The sequence below is a fragment of the Cariama cristata genome, unplaced genomic scaffold (assembly GCF_000690535.1).
Source record: "Cariama cristata isolate BGI_N322 unplaced genomic scaffold, ASM69053v1 scaffold44391, whole genome shotgun sequence".
NCBI classification, from domain to species: Eukaryota; Metazoa; Chordata; class Aves; order Cariamiformes; family Cariamidae; genus Cariama; species Cariama cristata.
The window spans coordinates 950-19,242 of record NW_009601805.1 but is presented as its reverse complement, the minus strand read 5'-3'; the positions used below and the strand labels follow the sequence as shown (position 1 = coordinate 19,242).

The 18,293-nt window shown below is 37.9% G+C and overlaps 1 protein-coding gene across 1 annotated transcript; it reads left to right on the top strand.

Annotated features, from left to right (window-relative positions):
- Positions 1-957: 957 nt before the first annotated feature.
- On the top strand, positions 958-15,570 carry LOC104169614 (procollagen-lysine,2-oxoglutarate 5-dioxygenase 2-like; the record flags this gene model as incomplete). The annotated part of the gene is made up of 7 exons (XM_009710581.1): positions 958-1,164; positions 2,657-2,793; positions 8,518-8,681; positions 9,824-9,936; positions 11,960-12,023; positions 12,816-12,913; positions 15,469-15,570. Coding segments are annotated over exons 1-7 (885 nt in total), but the record flags the coding sequence as incomplete, so codon positions are not given.
- Between the last annotated feature and the right edge of the window lie 2,723 nt (positions 15,571-18,293).

The following is an 18,293-nucleotide window of genomic DNA, read 5'->3' as shown; positions in this document are numbered from 1 at the left end:
TTAATAGGAATGTTTTTCACAGCAGCCACTTCTAGCACATGTTACTGTGCTCATGAGGATAAACTCAGAGGATGCTTTTTGGGAAACTGAAGCAACAACAGGCACGGTGTCTGGAATGCTCATTAGAGGTGATTGATTTTACTTTCTTGTAAGGATTGATCTCATGGACTGTGTTTAAAGAGCAGCTGTTGCTTGAACTCAGACCAAACTGGGGAACTGCGATGTGCAGATCCAGCCTTGTCTGACTAAATACTTGATGTTGGATAAGGGTACTGTCTTTCTCATAGCTTTAAATTATGTACCTCGATTATACAGCATATTGCATAGGGTAGTGAATGTTGTTCAGTAGTTTAATTGGGAAGCTATTTAGTGGGAGTTCATGGCCTCATTTTAACTATGTCAAAAGCCCTGGGATATGAAAAGGAAGTTGGTTGCATGGTCATTTGTCTGCATGCACTAAGAAGGCAAAATTATCACTACTGTGATTTGCAGAGGCTCTGAATGAAAAAACAAAACCCTTTCTCTTTTGTGTCTGCCCAAGGACGTAAAAGCACTAAATGCTGCCCGTTGGGGGATTGGTTTCCATGGTTGGTTATTTTTGTGTCGTCCCCGTCCCGTCCCCCCCCCTTTTCAGGAAAAATATGAACCACTTATTTTCAGAGGAGTTACTGAGGTTGGGTTAAGTTCTCTGGTACCATTCAGTCCTGCGATAAGAGGTCACAGGATTAGCTCAGACTGAAAAGTAATAAGTTATTTTTGTTTTGAAAATTCCTTCCTGTCCAGTAGTCATACTAGCTTTGTTTTCATGTCTTGAGCTAGTTGTTTACAGAGCAGATAAATTTCTTTGCTTCCTCTTCCTGAGGATGATTTTAAATACAGCACCCTTGCCTGTAGCAGTTCTTGTTTGATAATGTCTCATGCCTACCATATGACAGTGTATTTGCCTCCTCTCTTTGAATGAGATGCAGGCAAGTCATAAAACTCCCTGATCCACTGCTGTTCAGCGCATTTTTTTGTTATAAACTGTGGCCTGAAAATATATTAATACATGTTCCTTCTTTTTCTCCCTCAGATAAACTAACAGTTTTTACTGTAGCAACTAAAGAAACTGATGGCTTTCACCGTTTCATGCAAACTGCAAAGCACTTCAACTACACAGTAAAGGTATTGTACGTTTTCATATCAAATATTCATACTATACAACCTTTAAGACGAAACAGTGTGATAGTAACTGAAGTGTAATAGTAGTCCCACGCTTCCTTGCATGGTGGGGCAAAATAAAACAATTGTAGAACTTGGGGGCAGGTAGGGCACTTGCTTAGAGGCCCTGCTGGTGTCCCTGTTACTTACCTGCTGGTGCCCTTCTCAACGACCACGGGAGGGTGCTTCTTCCACTGCCTTAAGAAATGTTTTACAGATTAGTAGCTGATCGGTGTCCTCAGTCACTTACAGATTCTGTCATGATTTATCATATAGCCTTGCCCTTCAGCGCAGCTGATTTTGGTTGCATGAATACTTTTGGAAGCTGCATTTCACTCAGAGGGCTTTGGATGTCTCCTTCCTCCTTAAACAAGGCTGGATCCCTGCTGTAGGGAAGGAGGGAGGGTCACAATTGAAAGTTTCACTGTGTTTCCCAGGAACTTGTAATTCTCTGAGAGGACAAAACGTTTCTGTCATTCTTGCCAGCCTTTTTTGCCTTGCTCCACATCTCCGCATGTCATGTACTGAGGCTGGCCTCTGTGTGACCTTGGGAAAAAGGGAGGGCACTGACCTTCTAAACTTTCCCCACAAATTAGTTCTGCAAGAGAAAAGGCCAGGAATTCAGATGGTGTTATGAAATTTTTCTGCTTGCTTATACAGCATCTATGCTATAAATAGGAAGTTATTTGTGTCTCTGAAGTTTGACTTCTACCATTGAACTTGGAAGACTGAAAGAACCTTTCCTAATATGATAATGCTGTACTAAAGCACCCAAGAAGCCTGAGCTCTGGGTACATGTATTAGCTTTGCAGATTTGTCCAAAACATCATGCAGTGTAGTTCTTTCAGGTTTTGTAAGTTCCAAAAACATTATGTTCAAAACCCACAAAAAGTTTAAGGGTTTTTTCTTTTTTTGACATGTAATTCCCTATAATGCTTGGCTAGGGAGGAGTTTTGTTTAGCAGATTTTAGGAGCCAGCTATATATTGGGGGACCTATCCTTTCCTTGTACCAAGAGTGTTCTGGAGGGATTTCAGAAAGACTGGACCTTACAGTTTGTGTTAGTAATACCCTGATCCACCGAGGTCTCTTACATTTCCTGTTCAGAAAGTGATTATATTGACTTTTAAAGGTCTCATTCAGAATATTTTTATACTATAAATTTTGAAACAATTATTAACTTCTTTTTTTCCTGAAGGATACACATTTGAATAAATGGTGGTAGCAGGCAATTGCTTGATTCTTACTTGGTTAAGAAATGTGTGTCTCATGTTTTTGCAGTGATGTCATTGTGCTGAATGCTGCTTCAGACATAGAAAACTTACGATGCTGGAAATGCTGGCTTGCTATGCTTTAATGTGTTGCTTCTGCTTTAACATCTGTTTTCATTAAGGGTCTGCTTTAAAAAGCCTCTTGTTTTGGGGTATTAGCAAAAAGTGCCTTTTTCCTTATTCCAGGTACTTGGAAAAGGTGAAGAGTGGAAAGGTGGTGAGCTGCCGAACTCTATTGGCGGAGGGCAGAAAGTTCGACTGCTGAAAGAAGGCATAGAAAGCTATGCTGATCAAGAGGACTTGATTGTAATGTTTGTTGAATGGTGAGCAAACCTGGCTTGTTGCCTTTACATTTTAGTCTGGGTAGGCATGCAAAAGTAGCTGCTGTGACATGCTGGAAGTTGCATGCTACTTTTCCACCCTTGCTGTTTATTTGAGAGAGTTTGCTTCTATTTTTCTCCATGCATAAAAATAGTAGATTGATCTTGGAGCAATTGTTACTTTTTTAACACATTTACAGATGTAAGAGTTGTTCATAGTTCTGCTGCCTTGGGGAGGTAAAAAATGCTATTGGGAGCTGACAGGCTTTTAGACAAACATTCATCCTCTCTCCACTCAGCTGCGGTGAGAGCAGGACATGGCTGCGGGCTGGGAGTGTGGAATGGGTGGGAGCAAAAGCAGCTCCAGAAATAAAGTGACCGGTGGGACCAGAGCATGATCTTGTTCCGTGAAGTAATGATGATATGGAGGAAGCTGGAAAATGGGCCCCTGAGGAAAGCACTTAACAGAATAACTTCTTTTACATGTTAGAGAACTGAAGCAAGAGGCTTGGTGCCAGATATACACCTGGTGCATGTGCTGTCTGTGCAATGGAAGGATGGAGAGACAGTGCTGCTACAGGTGCTAGATTATAGCTCATAGCACAGCTATGCTTGAACATCCTCACTGAAGGACCAGATAGATTTCTCCCTGTCACAGAGAACAGGGAGCTTAAACATGCTCATATCCCACTTTTCCCATTGCTTCCCTCTGCTTTTTTTTTTCCTTCCCCCTCCTCCTCCTCTTTTGCTCCTGTGACGAGAGCATGATCAGAGCAGCTAAGAATCCAGCTGACAGTAGCCACCAAGCTCTTCCATGCTAGCGTTAACCCGAGTGGGCTCACAGCTCTAAAAGAATTGCTGTAAAGAAGGTATGGGACCAAGTCTTGAATCGGACATGAAGCCCCAATTGCAGACACACATCCTTGGGGAGGTAGCTGAGTACAAGCTACAAGAGGTTTGTTCATGGGTTCACACTGCTGTTACTGAGGGATGTTGGAATGTCTGCTCCAGAATTTTCTTTCAGCTTTTAATCTGCTTTATTTACTTATTTATTCTTTAAATTGACAGCTGAAGAATTCTGGGGACCCATTTGCAAGGTAGACATTTGACAGGATTTGTACAGCAGACGTCATCACAAGAGAGAAAGTGGTCTGACAGTGGTGTTTACTGGAAAGTTCGTTTGTTGTTTTGCATAAATTCAGAGTTTAGGAAAGTTGGAGTAGCATATTAAGTTTACTACCAGTTTAAAGATGCTACTCAGTTTTCTAGCTTAATTTTGCTTCTTGTGATAAGTAGATATAGCTAGAAAGCCAATGTCTAAATCATCTTAATCAATTTATGAACAAGCTTTATAAGGGAAACTTACTGTGCTGAATATTTTCTCTGTATGCTTAATTGACAGTAAAAATAACAGAGCTTGGAGGTACGTGTTCAGTTTTTGAATTTTTTATTTATTTGATCAGTTTTGCATTCCATAAGTGGAAAAAGTATCTCTCTAAAAGTAAATATATTACATGTTTGTTCATAGTGTTGTTCTACTGATCATGCAATACCTGAAACTTTTCAAGATTAATTTAGGAGATTATTTTGTTCTTTACTAAATGTTCAGATTAATGAAATGTTTCCCAGATATTTGATACTTACATTGAATGTCTTTGTTTTCATATTTAGTATCCTGATTAATCACTATTTTCTCCCTATATGGTAAGATATGCAAAGTTGTTATCAGATTTGGGTATAGCTCAAATTCTTCTCCAACATAATTTATTCTGTTGAGGGGCAGGCTGTCTACTGGCATGGATGAGAGAGTACAGAGGACCACGTTTGTTGAAGTGCAGATGCCATAATCTTTCTTGCAATGAAAAATCACAGGATTTAACTCCCTTGAAGTTCTTGAGGTCCATAATCCCAACTACATATTGATTTAAAACTGATGGAACTGATTCCACATAGGAGAGAAAAAAAATTTTTATTCTAGCATTATATTTTAATTCTAATGAAATTTTTCATTTCCAGGAATCCTGGTTTGCAATTTAAATGTTGATCAATGTAGCAGTAAGTTTGGAAAAGACAAATATAGTGAACTTCCTTTCTTTTTCAAGTGTTCTTCGTTATATTCATTGTGAAGCATTTGGAATATTAATCTTGGGGGTGGGGAAAGGAAATGTCTGGTTTACGTACTGTAACTAGTCAAATAATTTCTAGTGAATTGTTTACCTAAACTTAGCTTCTTGCTTTTTTTTTAAGCAGTTTTTTATATGGCTCACAATTCTGGAAATGGTTTCAACTTCTTCTGTGGACAGCTTGTGTCTAGGTGCAGATAGCAAAATGCTTTACCTGCAGATGGAACGCTGTTTGAATTAGGCTTGTTTTTGCAAGAGCTAACTACTGGTTTACTTTGGACCATTTCAGATTGAACTGGCTAATGACCAGTGTAGACTAGATAAAATGGTTGATGCTGTCATGCTGTGACTGTTCATCCAGAACTCATATTGTGGAAGACTTTTGAAACCCCTCAGGTTTTTGTTTTGTGGGTTTTTGTTTGTTTGGTCATTTTAACATTTGTCACAAAGTAAGGTATAATTACATTTTCTGCATATCTGAAAATGGTTAAGGCGTGATCCCAGTGGGGATACAGTGTAATTGACAATGACTGTGTGGCTGAACAGTCCAGTTAAGTAACATCAGATACAGGACCTGAATTGCGCTTGCTCCTATGCCCTCTTGTTTGTATTTTGAACTCGTAACCTGCAGCTCCAATAGTAACAAGTTGTTATAAAAGTTGCGGATGCAAAAATTGCATGGTCAGTTCTAGAGGACCTGAGCCACCGTTGCCATTTCTGTGTGTTGCTGGGAGTGCTGGGTGCGTAGCCAGGATGCTTTGCTGCTGCAAAAGAGGAGGAGGGATGGGTGGATTCCAGCCCCAAGCATCTGCCATCTGGGAGCTTCAGGAAATGGGATTGGAGTTATGGAAACTTTCTGTTTTTTCTTTTTTTTTTTCTTTTTCTTTTTTTTCTTCTTGCTTTCAACTTAATTGGAAGGATTTATGAAGAATAAATAAAAGAGTATCTGGGCTTCTCTGGTCTCTGAGCTTGCCAGGGCAGCCTGCTTTTTCCTGGATATATCCATGCTTTTTCTTCCCTGATGAATTTTGAAGCCCTGTTTAAAGTAAGCCATGTACATCACCCATAATAACAGTATAAACTGTCAAGGATAATCCTGGGACGTGTTTTGTGATGGTCTTAGTGATGTAGACATGAGGTGAATCCTCCCTTAGAGCAGGAGTTGAGTGCTGGATAGACTGAACATAATCTGACATAGCAGGTAAGCAAGGCAAATAATGGATTTATAGGCTTTAGTTCAACTCTAGAAGTTTTCCTATTGCCTGGAAAGAAAAGCAGGAGCCTCATAAAGCAGCTGATGGAGAGACTGGCAGCAAGGGGCAGAAGGCTGGTGGAGGTCCTGCCTGGGAAGAGATGTGGTGGCAGTAAGTCACCTCTTGACAAAACACATTGCAATGAAAATTAGTGGAAAATGTAGGTCCATACTGGATTCATACTTGTACATAATATCCACTGGTGCATAGTTTACAATAATTGGTAATGCAGTTTAGCAGCTCTGTACTGGGCTTTGTATTATAAACTGAGCTGTATTAAGTAGCGTATCCCTTTCACAAGCAGAGCCTGTGGCTAGCCCAGCATGTTGCTCAACTTTGGCTTTCTTTTACAGAATGACTGTCCTTGGAAGCAATGTTCCAGGGGTGTTTGATTCCTTCCTACAGCTGTAAGTCATTGCAGCAGCAGCACTAACCTGATCAAAGAGGAGAAGCACAGCCTGCCATAAGCTATTAAGTTACAGCCTCAGACAAATCTCTGTTTTTGTCTGTCTTCAACTTGTCTCCTGTTTCTTGCTTGTTCTTCAGGCTCCTTCTGGCTTTCAATGGGCTACACCAATTGAATGGAAAAGGAAAGGAAGTGTATTCCTGTATATTTGGGCAGAAACAGGCAGTTTTTGCAAAACTGGGAAAGCTCCAAAATGTACAATATTTTTTTTCATATGTTCTTCTTCCAAAGTTACAGAAAAACAAAACAGTAAGAGTTTTCAGAAACCCGCTTACTTTATATAGACTGCATAACACACTTCCTCTCCAGGGTTCATACTTCACTCTGCAGTGGAAATCTTCTCTTTTGCATTTGTAAGCCAGCTGTTGTTCAGTTCTCTTAGGCCAATTGCATGAAATCCCCTTTGAAGAAAAGATGTTTTAAATAATTTCAGAACTGTAATAAAGAAGTACTAGAATTCAGTTACAATTGATTTGTTGGCACTATTGGCACATCACAATGCAAAAGTTCAGTGTACTGCATGTGGGGGTACTGATGTCCTCCTTAGCCCAGCTAAAAGACTTTGCAAGAACAAAATCGTGGTGAAAATTAGACTTTTTGATTTTTGGTAGCTGTACCATTCCTTTGCCCTATATCAGGGCCAATGATTTTCAGTTACTAAGGTAGATGTGTGGAATAGGAATATAAGAATATACCTGCAGTCAGATGAAGAAGGTGCGAGGCTGAGATACTGCCATTAAATCCAGATATTCTGCTGCTTCAGCCAGAGACTAATCTATGACGTGATTCCAATGTTACTTTGTCATGGTTTCATGCTGTGTAAAATGAACCTTGAAGTGGTTTGCAGATTAATGCTTTTATATGTAGATCTTGAATACAAACAAAGAAACCTTATACTCTGAATAGTTGAATCATTTATACATATTTTGAGGTTTTGGGTTGTGTGGTTTTTTTGTGGTGTGTGTTTTTTGTGTGTGTTTTTGTTGTGTGTTTGTTTTTTTTTTTTTTTTCCCAGAGACATTGATTTAGATATGGTTTGACAACAAGAAACCACTAGGCTTGTGGCACTACATTCTTACATGACCTTTGCCAAACCCGTGCATGTTTCTTTGTGTTCTGGGGTAGTGTTGACCTTTGGCTGTGGATAACTGCTGTTTTTAGAGTTGAGCCCTCCACCTTTAGGTCTTTGTCCTCAATAGGAGTTGGAAGTCAAATCTGATGAACACATAAAGGCAGGTGAAGTTTTTATAAGTGCATATTGTGAAGTTTAGAGCCTTCTGAAGTCTTTAGCGCTTTAAAGAGGTTGAAGGGGAAATCTATATATTGTCAGGATGCAACACAGTTTAAGTTTATGGGCAGCTAGACTTTATTGAGAAATATCCAAGTACATTCTTGATAAGACTTTTCAGAAGAAAGTCAGTGCTGTTGTGTTTTGGAACAAGATCATCTAGAGTTTTCCAGTGAGAGTCACTTAAATCATCTGTCAGTCCTACTCTATTTCATCTGCTAAGTTTTGATTTTGTTGTTGTTGTTAAACACATAAAGAATTTTCTAAAGGGGAAAACATATTTTTTACTCAAAATACATGAAATGTGAAAATCCATTTCAGGTAAACAAAATCCACAGGAAAAAGAATGTCCAAAATGTGGAAGGTTTAAAAAAAAAAGTAAATGGAAGGGTAAACTGTATTGGATAAATAGTATTGATTGAAGCTTTTCTCCTAGAAGGGTATAGGATTTTTACATGGTGGTAGAACATGAGTCATTTTTCAAAATAAAAAATCATACCGATAGTCCTTTTAAATTTGAATAGTCCAACCAATTGTTGTTTTGGACACAGAAGCATTAAAATTAAACTAATATAATGGATATATTTTTATTTTCAGCTATGATGTTATCTTTGCGGGGGGCCCTGAAGAACTGCTAAAGAAATTTTGGGAAACTAATCATAAAGTGGTGTTTGCAGCAGATGGACTAATTTGGCCGGATAAAAGGCTAGCTGACAAGTATCCTCTTGTCCGGAGTGGAAAACGATTCCTGAACTCAGGAGGCAAGTGTGATTCTTAAACACATTAAACTCTTGGCCGTGAACACGACTCATTTCTGTTGTATGTGGAACTGTTCCTGAATTCACCAAGTATAAAATCGAGGACTGGATTTGCTGTTTTTCTCTTCCCCTCTCCCTCCCCACTTGAATAGCTCCTCTTCTGTGCTCAAGAGTAGTATTCATTCAAGCTTACATAGTATTTATTGGCAATAACTTGTAAAAAGCAGGTAAATAAAGTAACAGCCTAGCAAGCAACTGTGCCTTGCAATGAAATGCTGTGCAGTGATGTTACCAGTGATTGAATCTACTTCAGAAACAATCTAGCGTATAAGCCTAGGCGAAGCAGTACATGCTATTTATAGGCACAGTGTAGCTGACTTGGCCACCTTGTTCTTAAGGATCTCTGCGTACAGTGTAGATGTGCTGATAGTTCTGCCTGGCCTATCGGCATGGTTTAGGCGGTTCACTCCAAGAGAAGTGTTAGTTACTCCTGTTAATCTCAATGACCTGTTAATTCTGGAATCCTCCTTTAAATGCCAACTTTGGTAATAATTTTGCAGTTGATTAATACGTACACTGGCACTGTTTAACTGCTACAGAGCACAGTATATCACTTCTCCTAGGTACATGGTGCTGGGCACCATGCAGGTATAGAAGTGTCCCCGTTCCTTTCCCTCCTTTCTTTACCTCACCTATCCGCCCTATCCTTTTTTGTTTTGGCTTAAACGTAACGTATTTAGTTTTGAGTTGAATTCTCTTTGTAGTTCTGGTAGTGTTAGTTTCAAGCTTCTCTACCAGCAAGAAGGGATTGATGAAAACGAAACTTTTTCAGCATACGGGCTTCTTGGGAACAGTAGTAGTCTAATTTCATGCTTTGGAGTTCTGAGCACCATCTTAAACAGATCTGTTTCCTATTTTTTCACTTAAAATAGCATTAGTATAAAAATAACCCTTAATTATGAAATCTTTAAAACAGAACTGGTACATATCACAGGAAGAAAACTGGATTTTGAACCAAGTTGTGTGAATTTCATACTTTTCCTTTGCTGGCACCAAACAGTCAGAATGAACTCCCTGACATAGTGGATAGCATTGGCAGAGTAGTGCTTTTTATGGAAATAACTTATGTGCATGTGATATTGCAGGATTTATTGGTTATGCTCCATATATAAATCGTATTGTGCAGCAGTGGAATCTGCAGGATAATGATGATGACCAGCTGTTTTACACCAAAATCTATGTTGACCCATTGGCAAGGGTAGGTAGTAACTGGCTTTCTCATTTCTTTCTGCTTGAAATAACATGCTGCTTCTCATAAAAATCAGGAGATAAAAATAAAAGGAATGCTGTCTCTTTATTCCTGAGCACCATGTTGACAATTGTGCTTGTTCTCTGAAGGTTCATACTGTTGGAGTGATGAACAGACTTCCAAAGAGTCATGACTTGATATATTATTTCAGGTTGTCTGCAGATCCAGGCGGGTTGTGCTTCGCTGTTAGAAATAATAGCTCTGAGGTATATGAACGCACACATTCATCTCTATGAGGGTCCCGTGTACTTGGCAGTTTGACTGGAGAATGTGGCATTTTTCCAGGGTGTCACTGAACTACTTGCTGATCCAGTGTTTTATATTTTTGGCTTACTGCCATTTCAGATCCTGCCTGCAGCTGCGTCTGACTTTTCAGCTTTTTGTGCAGATACGTTCAATAAAGCTGCATTGTAAATTTTTGGTGAAGACCTGTCCATGCCCTAGCTTAACAAAGTTCTCTGCTGAGTAGCAACATGAAAGCATGATAGATGTCAGAGGTGTGGCCCTGTGCTGGAAAAAGAGTGCTAAGGAAAGTTAACAATGTATTGATGCAAAAAGACTTTAGAAGCTGATATTGCAGAATTTTGAGGTTGATTTTGAGTATTTGTATGCTTAAGCCAGATGTGAAGTTTCTGAAATACATATATGCTTTTCCATTAAGCTGTACCTAAAACATTAGGCATGTTTAGGTACAGGTACAGAAATAAAATAGAATATTTCAGTTGGAAGGGACCTACAATGATCATCTAGTCCAACTGCCTTACCAATACTGGGCTGACCAAAAGTTAAAGCATGTTATTAAGGGCATTGTCCAAATGGCTCTTCAACACTTAATAGGCTTGAGGCATCAGCCACATCTCTAGGAAACCTGTTCTAGTGTTTGACCACCCTCTCAGTAAAGAAATGCTTCCTAATGTCCAGTCTGAACTTCCCCTGGCGCAGTGTTGAACTGTTCCCCCATGTCCTGTTGCTGGATCCCAGGGAGAAGAGGTCAGCACCTACCTCTCCACTTCCCCTCTTCAGGAAACTGTGGAGAGCAATGAGGCTGCCTCTCAGCCTCCTTTTCCAAACTAGACAAACTCGAAGTCCTTAGCTGCTTCTCATAGGACATTCCTTCGAACTCTTAATGTTTCAATTGATTTTATGCAAGTTAAGTCAAACGCTGGATATGCAATTGAAAGAACAGGGTGTAGAGACGTTAAAGCTGACTCTGCACCAAAGTCAGAAGTAATATAATTAGCTGTCTAAACAGATTGCCTTCTATACAAAAAAAAGTGTACCTCTGCACAGTTCACTACTGCACTAAGATTCAAAACCCCTCCATGGCGCTTAGCTTGGGATACTGTACTATACATTAGCACTAATTCTCTGTATGGTAATGACCAATGCTGTAGAATATGTAACTAAATCTTGGAAGACCAAAACAAGAGTGTGTTATCTGTATAAGGGTTTTTAAGTGGGTTTTAAAGGCTATATACTTTGATCAACATGTTACAACTTCAAAACATGGTACTTTAAATAAAAATCTAGGTAACACTAGTAATACAATATTAGGAACATGTTTTAAAACCACTGATGTTTTCTGTTCTGATATTATACTTAAATTTGGCTTTATTTTTGAGACTGTAAAACAGTATGTTCTGTTGCTTGGCCAAGACTTCTGATTTTTTTTTTTTAAGTTAAGACAAATTTTCTTTGGCTTATACTGCCAAATTGTAGTTTTTTGGGGGAGTTATGACCTTTATCCTTCAAGTTTAGATAGTTTTTGCATATATAAAACCGATTGTTGTACAACTGCACAACTCAGGAATATGGAAAAACTTAGATATAATTCTTATTTTTATATTGTTAAGAGCTGAATACATAGAGTAGTTTTACCTGATTACTTGCTGCCACTGCAGTATAACTGCAGCATTACTGTAAAAACATTGGCTTTTAGAATGCTTCAATATCTTTGGTACTTTTATTTCAGGAAGACATTAACATTACTTTAGACCACAAATGTACAATTTTTCAGACCCTAAATGGAGCTGTTGGTAAGTGTATGACTTGCATGTTGTGTGTTTCATTAACTGTTATTAACACTTTCTGTTGCCTAACCATGAATATCATTCTGTAAACATATGCTTGTTTTAAAGAAATATTTGGATGGGTAAACCTTGATTACCAGATTAGTTACAGTTCTTTTGGGTTTAATATTAATTGATTTATCCCACTGATAAAATATTTGATTTAAAACAGAAAAAGTAGTTTTCAATAGATGAAGTTAGCAACAAACACAAAGTTAACCATTTTTTCATCTGCCTTTCACAAACTTATTTATAAGAGTAAAATTGGTAATTAAAATTGCATTTTTGATGTTCTTAAGCAAATGACTTTACATAATGAAATGGAATGTGGAATAATGTAGAATTTCCTTTATTCAACTGTCATGAATTTAAATTGAAAAATGGTGTCTGTGCAAACTTCCTTTGTAACCTTTAACCTCCAATTATAGAACAACATGTTATAGTCAGATCATACCTGAAATAATTATGATTTCACTATAAATAGCATTTGCACAAAGTTAGTTTTATTTTTAAAGCAGATTTTATTCAAATGGTGAAGGCTGCTGATGGCAAACCCTGAAGTTTGATGTAACCTTATTTAGCATAAAGAGCTTAGAATTCAAGATCTAGTTTAAAAAAAATGAACAAGCTTCCAAGTAAATAACATTGACAATGATAGCAACAGCAAGGTATATAGTATGAGCAAGAACTTAAAGAACTCTGAAATTTTAGCTTTTATTTATAAACTGTTATTACTGTATGATCTTTGTTGATTTGCAGATGAAGTAGTTTTGAAATTTGAAGAAGGAAAAGTAAGAGCAAGGAATTCAGTGTACGACACGTTACCAATCACTGTTCATGGAAATGGTCCCACTAAAGTGAGTGACTCTGTTTTTATTTTTGTGCAAAGACAGCAATTTTAGTAGAGGCAAAACCAACGGTAGCAGAGTCTGAAACAGTCATAGTACACCACCACTGCTCACTTCCAATTAATATTAATAGGAATTGCAAGGATTAAAAAAAAAGTATTCTAATCTCTCTCTCCATCGTGTTATTCTGCTGTCACTGTAACTTGATTTCGCTGCTGAAACAGCTCATTCTGCTCCCAAATCCATTGTAGCGTGGGATGTTAGAAGTGAGTAAGCTTATGTTACTTTGTTCATTATCACAAACCAGTTCTTGAAGCTAGTTAAGAATGTCTGTCTGGTTATTAAACGATAATCAGAAGAATATGTTTTCAGGGGAAGAAAAGTCTAACCAAGAGTCACAGACTGGGGTACAAAACAGTAACATATCTCATCCTACTGCAGACCTTGGTGTGTGTTTGTATACACATATATAAAAAAATACATTGTACATAGGCAAAAATATATGTATGTATGTAAGTGTGTGTGTATCTACATACACACACAGCTGGCTTTTGCGGTTGTATCTTCATTGTCATTGATCACTGCCTGCAATGTACCTATGTCTCATGAGCTTTGGGTTCATGGTAGAGCACTGTCTACCCTGTGAAACAGCTGTTTTGGCAAATTCTGTCCATGTGTAAGGATTCAGTGGTCTCCAGAACCTGGCCCAGTTTCTCTGGGAGAAATGGCTAGATTTTGGTCACATGGCAATTGCATTTCTTTGTTACATGGCAAAGAAGTGTAAAGGTGTATCATTTCTAATAGCCTCTGTTGACTGAAGGATTGGACATGACTACTTTCTAAGTTCTTCTGAGTGCATGTTCCTTACTGTAGCTACTTATTTTCAGAAAAATGCCTCCCGGGAGAATGAAATAAAGTTTGAAACTCATTAATATCCCAATGACTGCTGCTTCTTAGTTTTTGCACTCTATTTAATCTTTGGAATTAGTGAATATAATGATGCTGTTATCTGTTTGGCTTATAGCTGCTCAGTAGCGGTGGAATATATGGACAATTTCTTCCATGTTGCTACAGTTATTTTTGCCTTGATTAAATCCTTGAGTTATCTGTCATCACTGGCTTTGCTGACACTTTGCCAATGAAAAGAAGGGTACTGTGTTTTACAGTTGGGCAAGCAGTTTAGGTTGGAACTCCTTATATTAATCCACAAGTTACGCTACATTAAACAAAACTCAATCTCTGCATGTAGTGATGTAGTTTTAAAAACAAAGAGAAAACTCTTGCTATATATCAATTTGTCAATGGGATTAGATTCTTCTGTTTTAAACACAGAATAAAGAGGACAATGGTGTAATAGGATTAGAAGAAGTTTCTACCAGTTAGTAAATAAACTAGCGTGAAAGTAATTCCCAGAATTAACTCCAAATAGTAAAAGCTTTTTGTTTATAAGAACCTTCTGTTTTGTATAATCTCTTCAATTTGCTGATTACTACATAACATCAGTCAGAGACACTTCTTTGAAGTAGATACCAAATTATCCTGACATTTAATATTTTTCTTCTCAAGTGCAATGGCTTTTTTGTGAAATACTCATTTTTGTAGACTTTATTGTACATCTCTGAAATTAAATTCCAGCAATTCTAATTATAATCTCTCTAGAATGATTTTCAATATGCATAAACAAACACCCAAAATATGATAAAATGCAGATTGAGTATTGGACTGGAGTGTGTTTTCTATGCAAAATAATACTCTATCCTTCCAGTTTTTTTATGAGGGCAGTAGAGCAGGAATTAATAGCAGCCTTCCCTCAGGCAGACTTTCCCCAACATAAGAGGTCCCTTAACCGTTGCAAGTGACAGCAGAGAAGAGTGAAGTTCTGTACAAACTTCCTGTGGAATCCAGGAGGACAGGGCAGCCCAGGAAGCATGTCAACAGAAAAAGTACATATTTTGTTCAGTGCCAATTCAAAATGTGTTAAGAAGCTAGATGCTGCTTTAAAATGTATCCCCCTGGCTGGCTTCTGAATTTTGGCATAGCTTGTCAAAAATGCATCATCTGGGCATCTATCTTCTACATTTTCTATGTGTTTTTCATATAGTCTCTGTTTGTGTTTTGTGTAAAGTGTTAATGATTCTCAGATTTGGGAAAAGAATTAAACTGCAATATTTTGGGTTTTTTGGCTTGAAATCACACTTAGCAGCTTTGGAGAGCTGAATGATCTATAGTTTGCTGTGTATGGGAAGTCATACAAACATTTAGTTGGTAGTTATACTGGCAACAAATTCTTGGTTTAACTGAAGCAATAAATGTAGATGCTAGGAGAATATAATCTGTTTTGTAAATAAAAAGAACAACCACAAGCTTTTACCAGCTGTTCTTACAGGTTGAGTTTTTGTGGGGTTTTTGTTTCTTTTTTTTTTAAATTTAGGATTTAAAAGAAAAAGACAGTCACTTGCCTTTAGGTATAAGAGATTCAATGTGTAAGCTTGAATTCTTTAAAAGGTGCAAATCCCTATTTGCATGCACCTTTCATTAATCTGAATTGTTCCTTTCTTTACCAGATTCACTTGAATTATTTGGGAAACTATATTCCTAATGCTTGGACACGGGAAACTGGTTGCAGTATTTGTGATTTAGACTTACTAGACCTGTCAACAGCAACGGTAAGAATACTTTTCACCAGAACAAAACCCTTTTGAATGCAGTTAATAGGTGTATAGCGATTTCTGAGGCAAAGTGGCTTCAGTATGCAATATTATGTTTTGTAGGCACCTCAGGACATTTTTTTCTGGTATATGAAACTGTAAAGATGGAATTTTAATTTGCTGGAAATATCAGTACTCTTAGAAATGTTTTTATACATGCATTTTAATACAGTCTTCCCCAGTATTACTGAAGATGATCCCCAAAAGCCCTCCGGATCCTTACCTCTGTTCACTGAGGGTGAAGGAATCATTTTTGAATCATGCAAGATTCAAGTGAATAATTAGAATTTTTGGGGATGTAGAAAAACTGTTTAGATATTTCAGACTTTTAACTGCAGACTTACAAAAAAAACTTTATATGCATCAGTTTAACAGTTTCTGTTACAAAATAGAGGTTAATATTTACCTGTAACATGGTTACGGTTACTGTTTTCTGAGAGATGCAGAGAAATTGTCAAAACTGCTTTACCTTGTAAAGGATGATACAGATATCTGTATTGTGTATGCAAATGTGATTCTGTAGAATAAATCTGATGTAATTGAGATTGGATATTGGTTCAGTCTTCAGAATTCTTCTAGGACAAACATACACATACACATGGGGTGTGTGTGTATATCCAATATTTTGGAACTTATTTTGACTCTTTGGCTCCAAGCATGACGTCTTTAGTGTCTTTATGAATATTTCAACTTGTACTCAGGAAATTTTAGACAGAGTAAATACTAAGATCTATCATGAGGAAGTGTAAGGCTTGTACTTAAAAGAACATCATGGTTATTCTTAACAGGCTATTTCCAGCAGCTGTTTCATTTCTGTTCTGTATTGAAGATTTGAATGAGAACAAGTCTTAGAAGGTCATGTTGAGGATAGCATGAAAGAAGTAATGACTTGTTATCTTTGTAATGAAAGGACAAAGTGAAAGAATTTCTAGACAATAAGTAGCTTATGGACTGGAATATAAATTTAAAAAGTTATTGCTGAAGGTGTAATAACTTTCAGATTATTTTTATCTTTTTTAAATTTTGCTTTGAAAGCACAACATTCAAATAGTGTTCTACTGAAATAGTGTTTGCACTCTCAACGTAAAGTTTACCTGAGGAAAAGAAGCAGTGTAAATTTTTTGTAATGGTGTTGGTAATTAAATCACAGTTAGGGAACAGTAACTTGCAATGATTTACTGGATAGCTTCCTATAGTTTATGTTCATCTATTGGAAAGTGTATTTCTTACTGTATTTCATTCTTTGGACTTCATACCTCGCTCACTCTGCCAGCAGAAATAACGAGACTTTTCCTTGGCCTCAGTGGAAGTGTTTACTTCAGGCATTTCTGAGTACAAGCAATATTTCATTTTCTGAACACATTTTCCGAACGCACTTTCTGTTCAGGCGTGGCTGGTTGCTACTTAACAAGAAATCTTCAGTGAAAAGAGCAATCCCAGCTCTGTGTCTGTCGTCGTTTTTTCCACATGGTTTTGTTTAACTTTGTGCATTGATACACTTGTGTCTTCTGGGGATTTTGCTTGTTCTTATAAGCAAGTGGAGAATCAGATTTGTTGTTACCAACTATGTTTTGGGCTTTGAGTTTCCTCTGCATGAGTTACGACATAAGTAGATCCTTGATGAGCTTAGGTGTTGCAGATTTAGTATTTTGGGCTGGGCTTACCTTACAGACCTTGACTTTAGCAGTACAAAACAGATAAGCTCCACTGTAGAACATGGAGCTGAAATAATACTGCTTTCCATCACAGGCCTAGGGATACCCTTCCTTCTGTGAAGGTCAGGGGTGGGTACACACAAGGCAGAGATGAGTGGAAGCATTGCCATGTGTTGTGTAGGTCAGTCTGTGGTGGATGAGCAGAAGAGCCCAGGGCACTACTAGGGTCAGCATGAGTGAGTGCTGGGAGCATGGCCTGTGAAAAGCTGAGCTTCAAGGTTACCTGTGAAGGAGCTGAGAGCTGTGTCTGTAGAGTCTTTTGCTCAGTACTTGTCCTCTTCAAAGAAGCAGGACCTCCTGTGTTCTGATCCTGGCTGAGGTGTGGAAACACTCTAACTGCTTTCTTCTGCTAATGTCAGCAGCCTGTGCCACCCCCAAATTAGCTACCTGCCTGGATCAAAGCAGGGTAATGGAAAATAAGTTGAAGAATGCACCTTGACTGAGTAAGTTTAAATTTTTGCCACTTAAGTTTTTTGGCTGAAACGTAAATTAAATTGGACAACAAACTTAACGTCCCTAGAACTACTTCTTAAATCCTAAAGCTTGTTACTGGTGTGGAGACTTCCTGGTGCAAGCAGAAAGGATGACCTCACTCATCCTCTTACTTCACTGGTGACTCTTGTGGCAAGGGTTCCTGGACTTTGCTCTGTGTAGTCATACTGAGATGTAGTTTCTGTATTTCTTTCAAAAATTGTCATATGCTTAACTACTGCTTGTGAAAAAGCGAACTTTAAAAGACAATTGTATGAACTGAGCGAAAATGAGAAAATCTGTCAGAGAAAATGTAACATGCCGGTGCAGACTGGGAATTTCCAGAGTGTTTTTGCTGAGGCACAACTGGGAAAAACCAAAACTTCTGACTTGATAGACTCAAAAATGCTGGTTGTTAAAATTGTTCATTGTGACCTAGATCCAGATGATGCAGTGACAACTCTTTATAGTATGGTGAACCAGGGTCTAGACTGA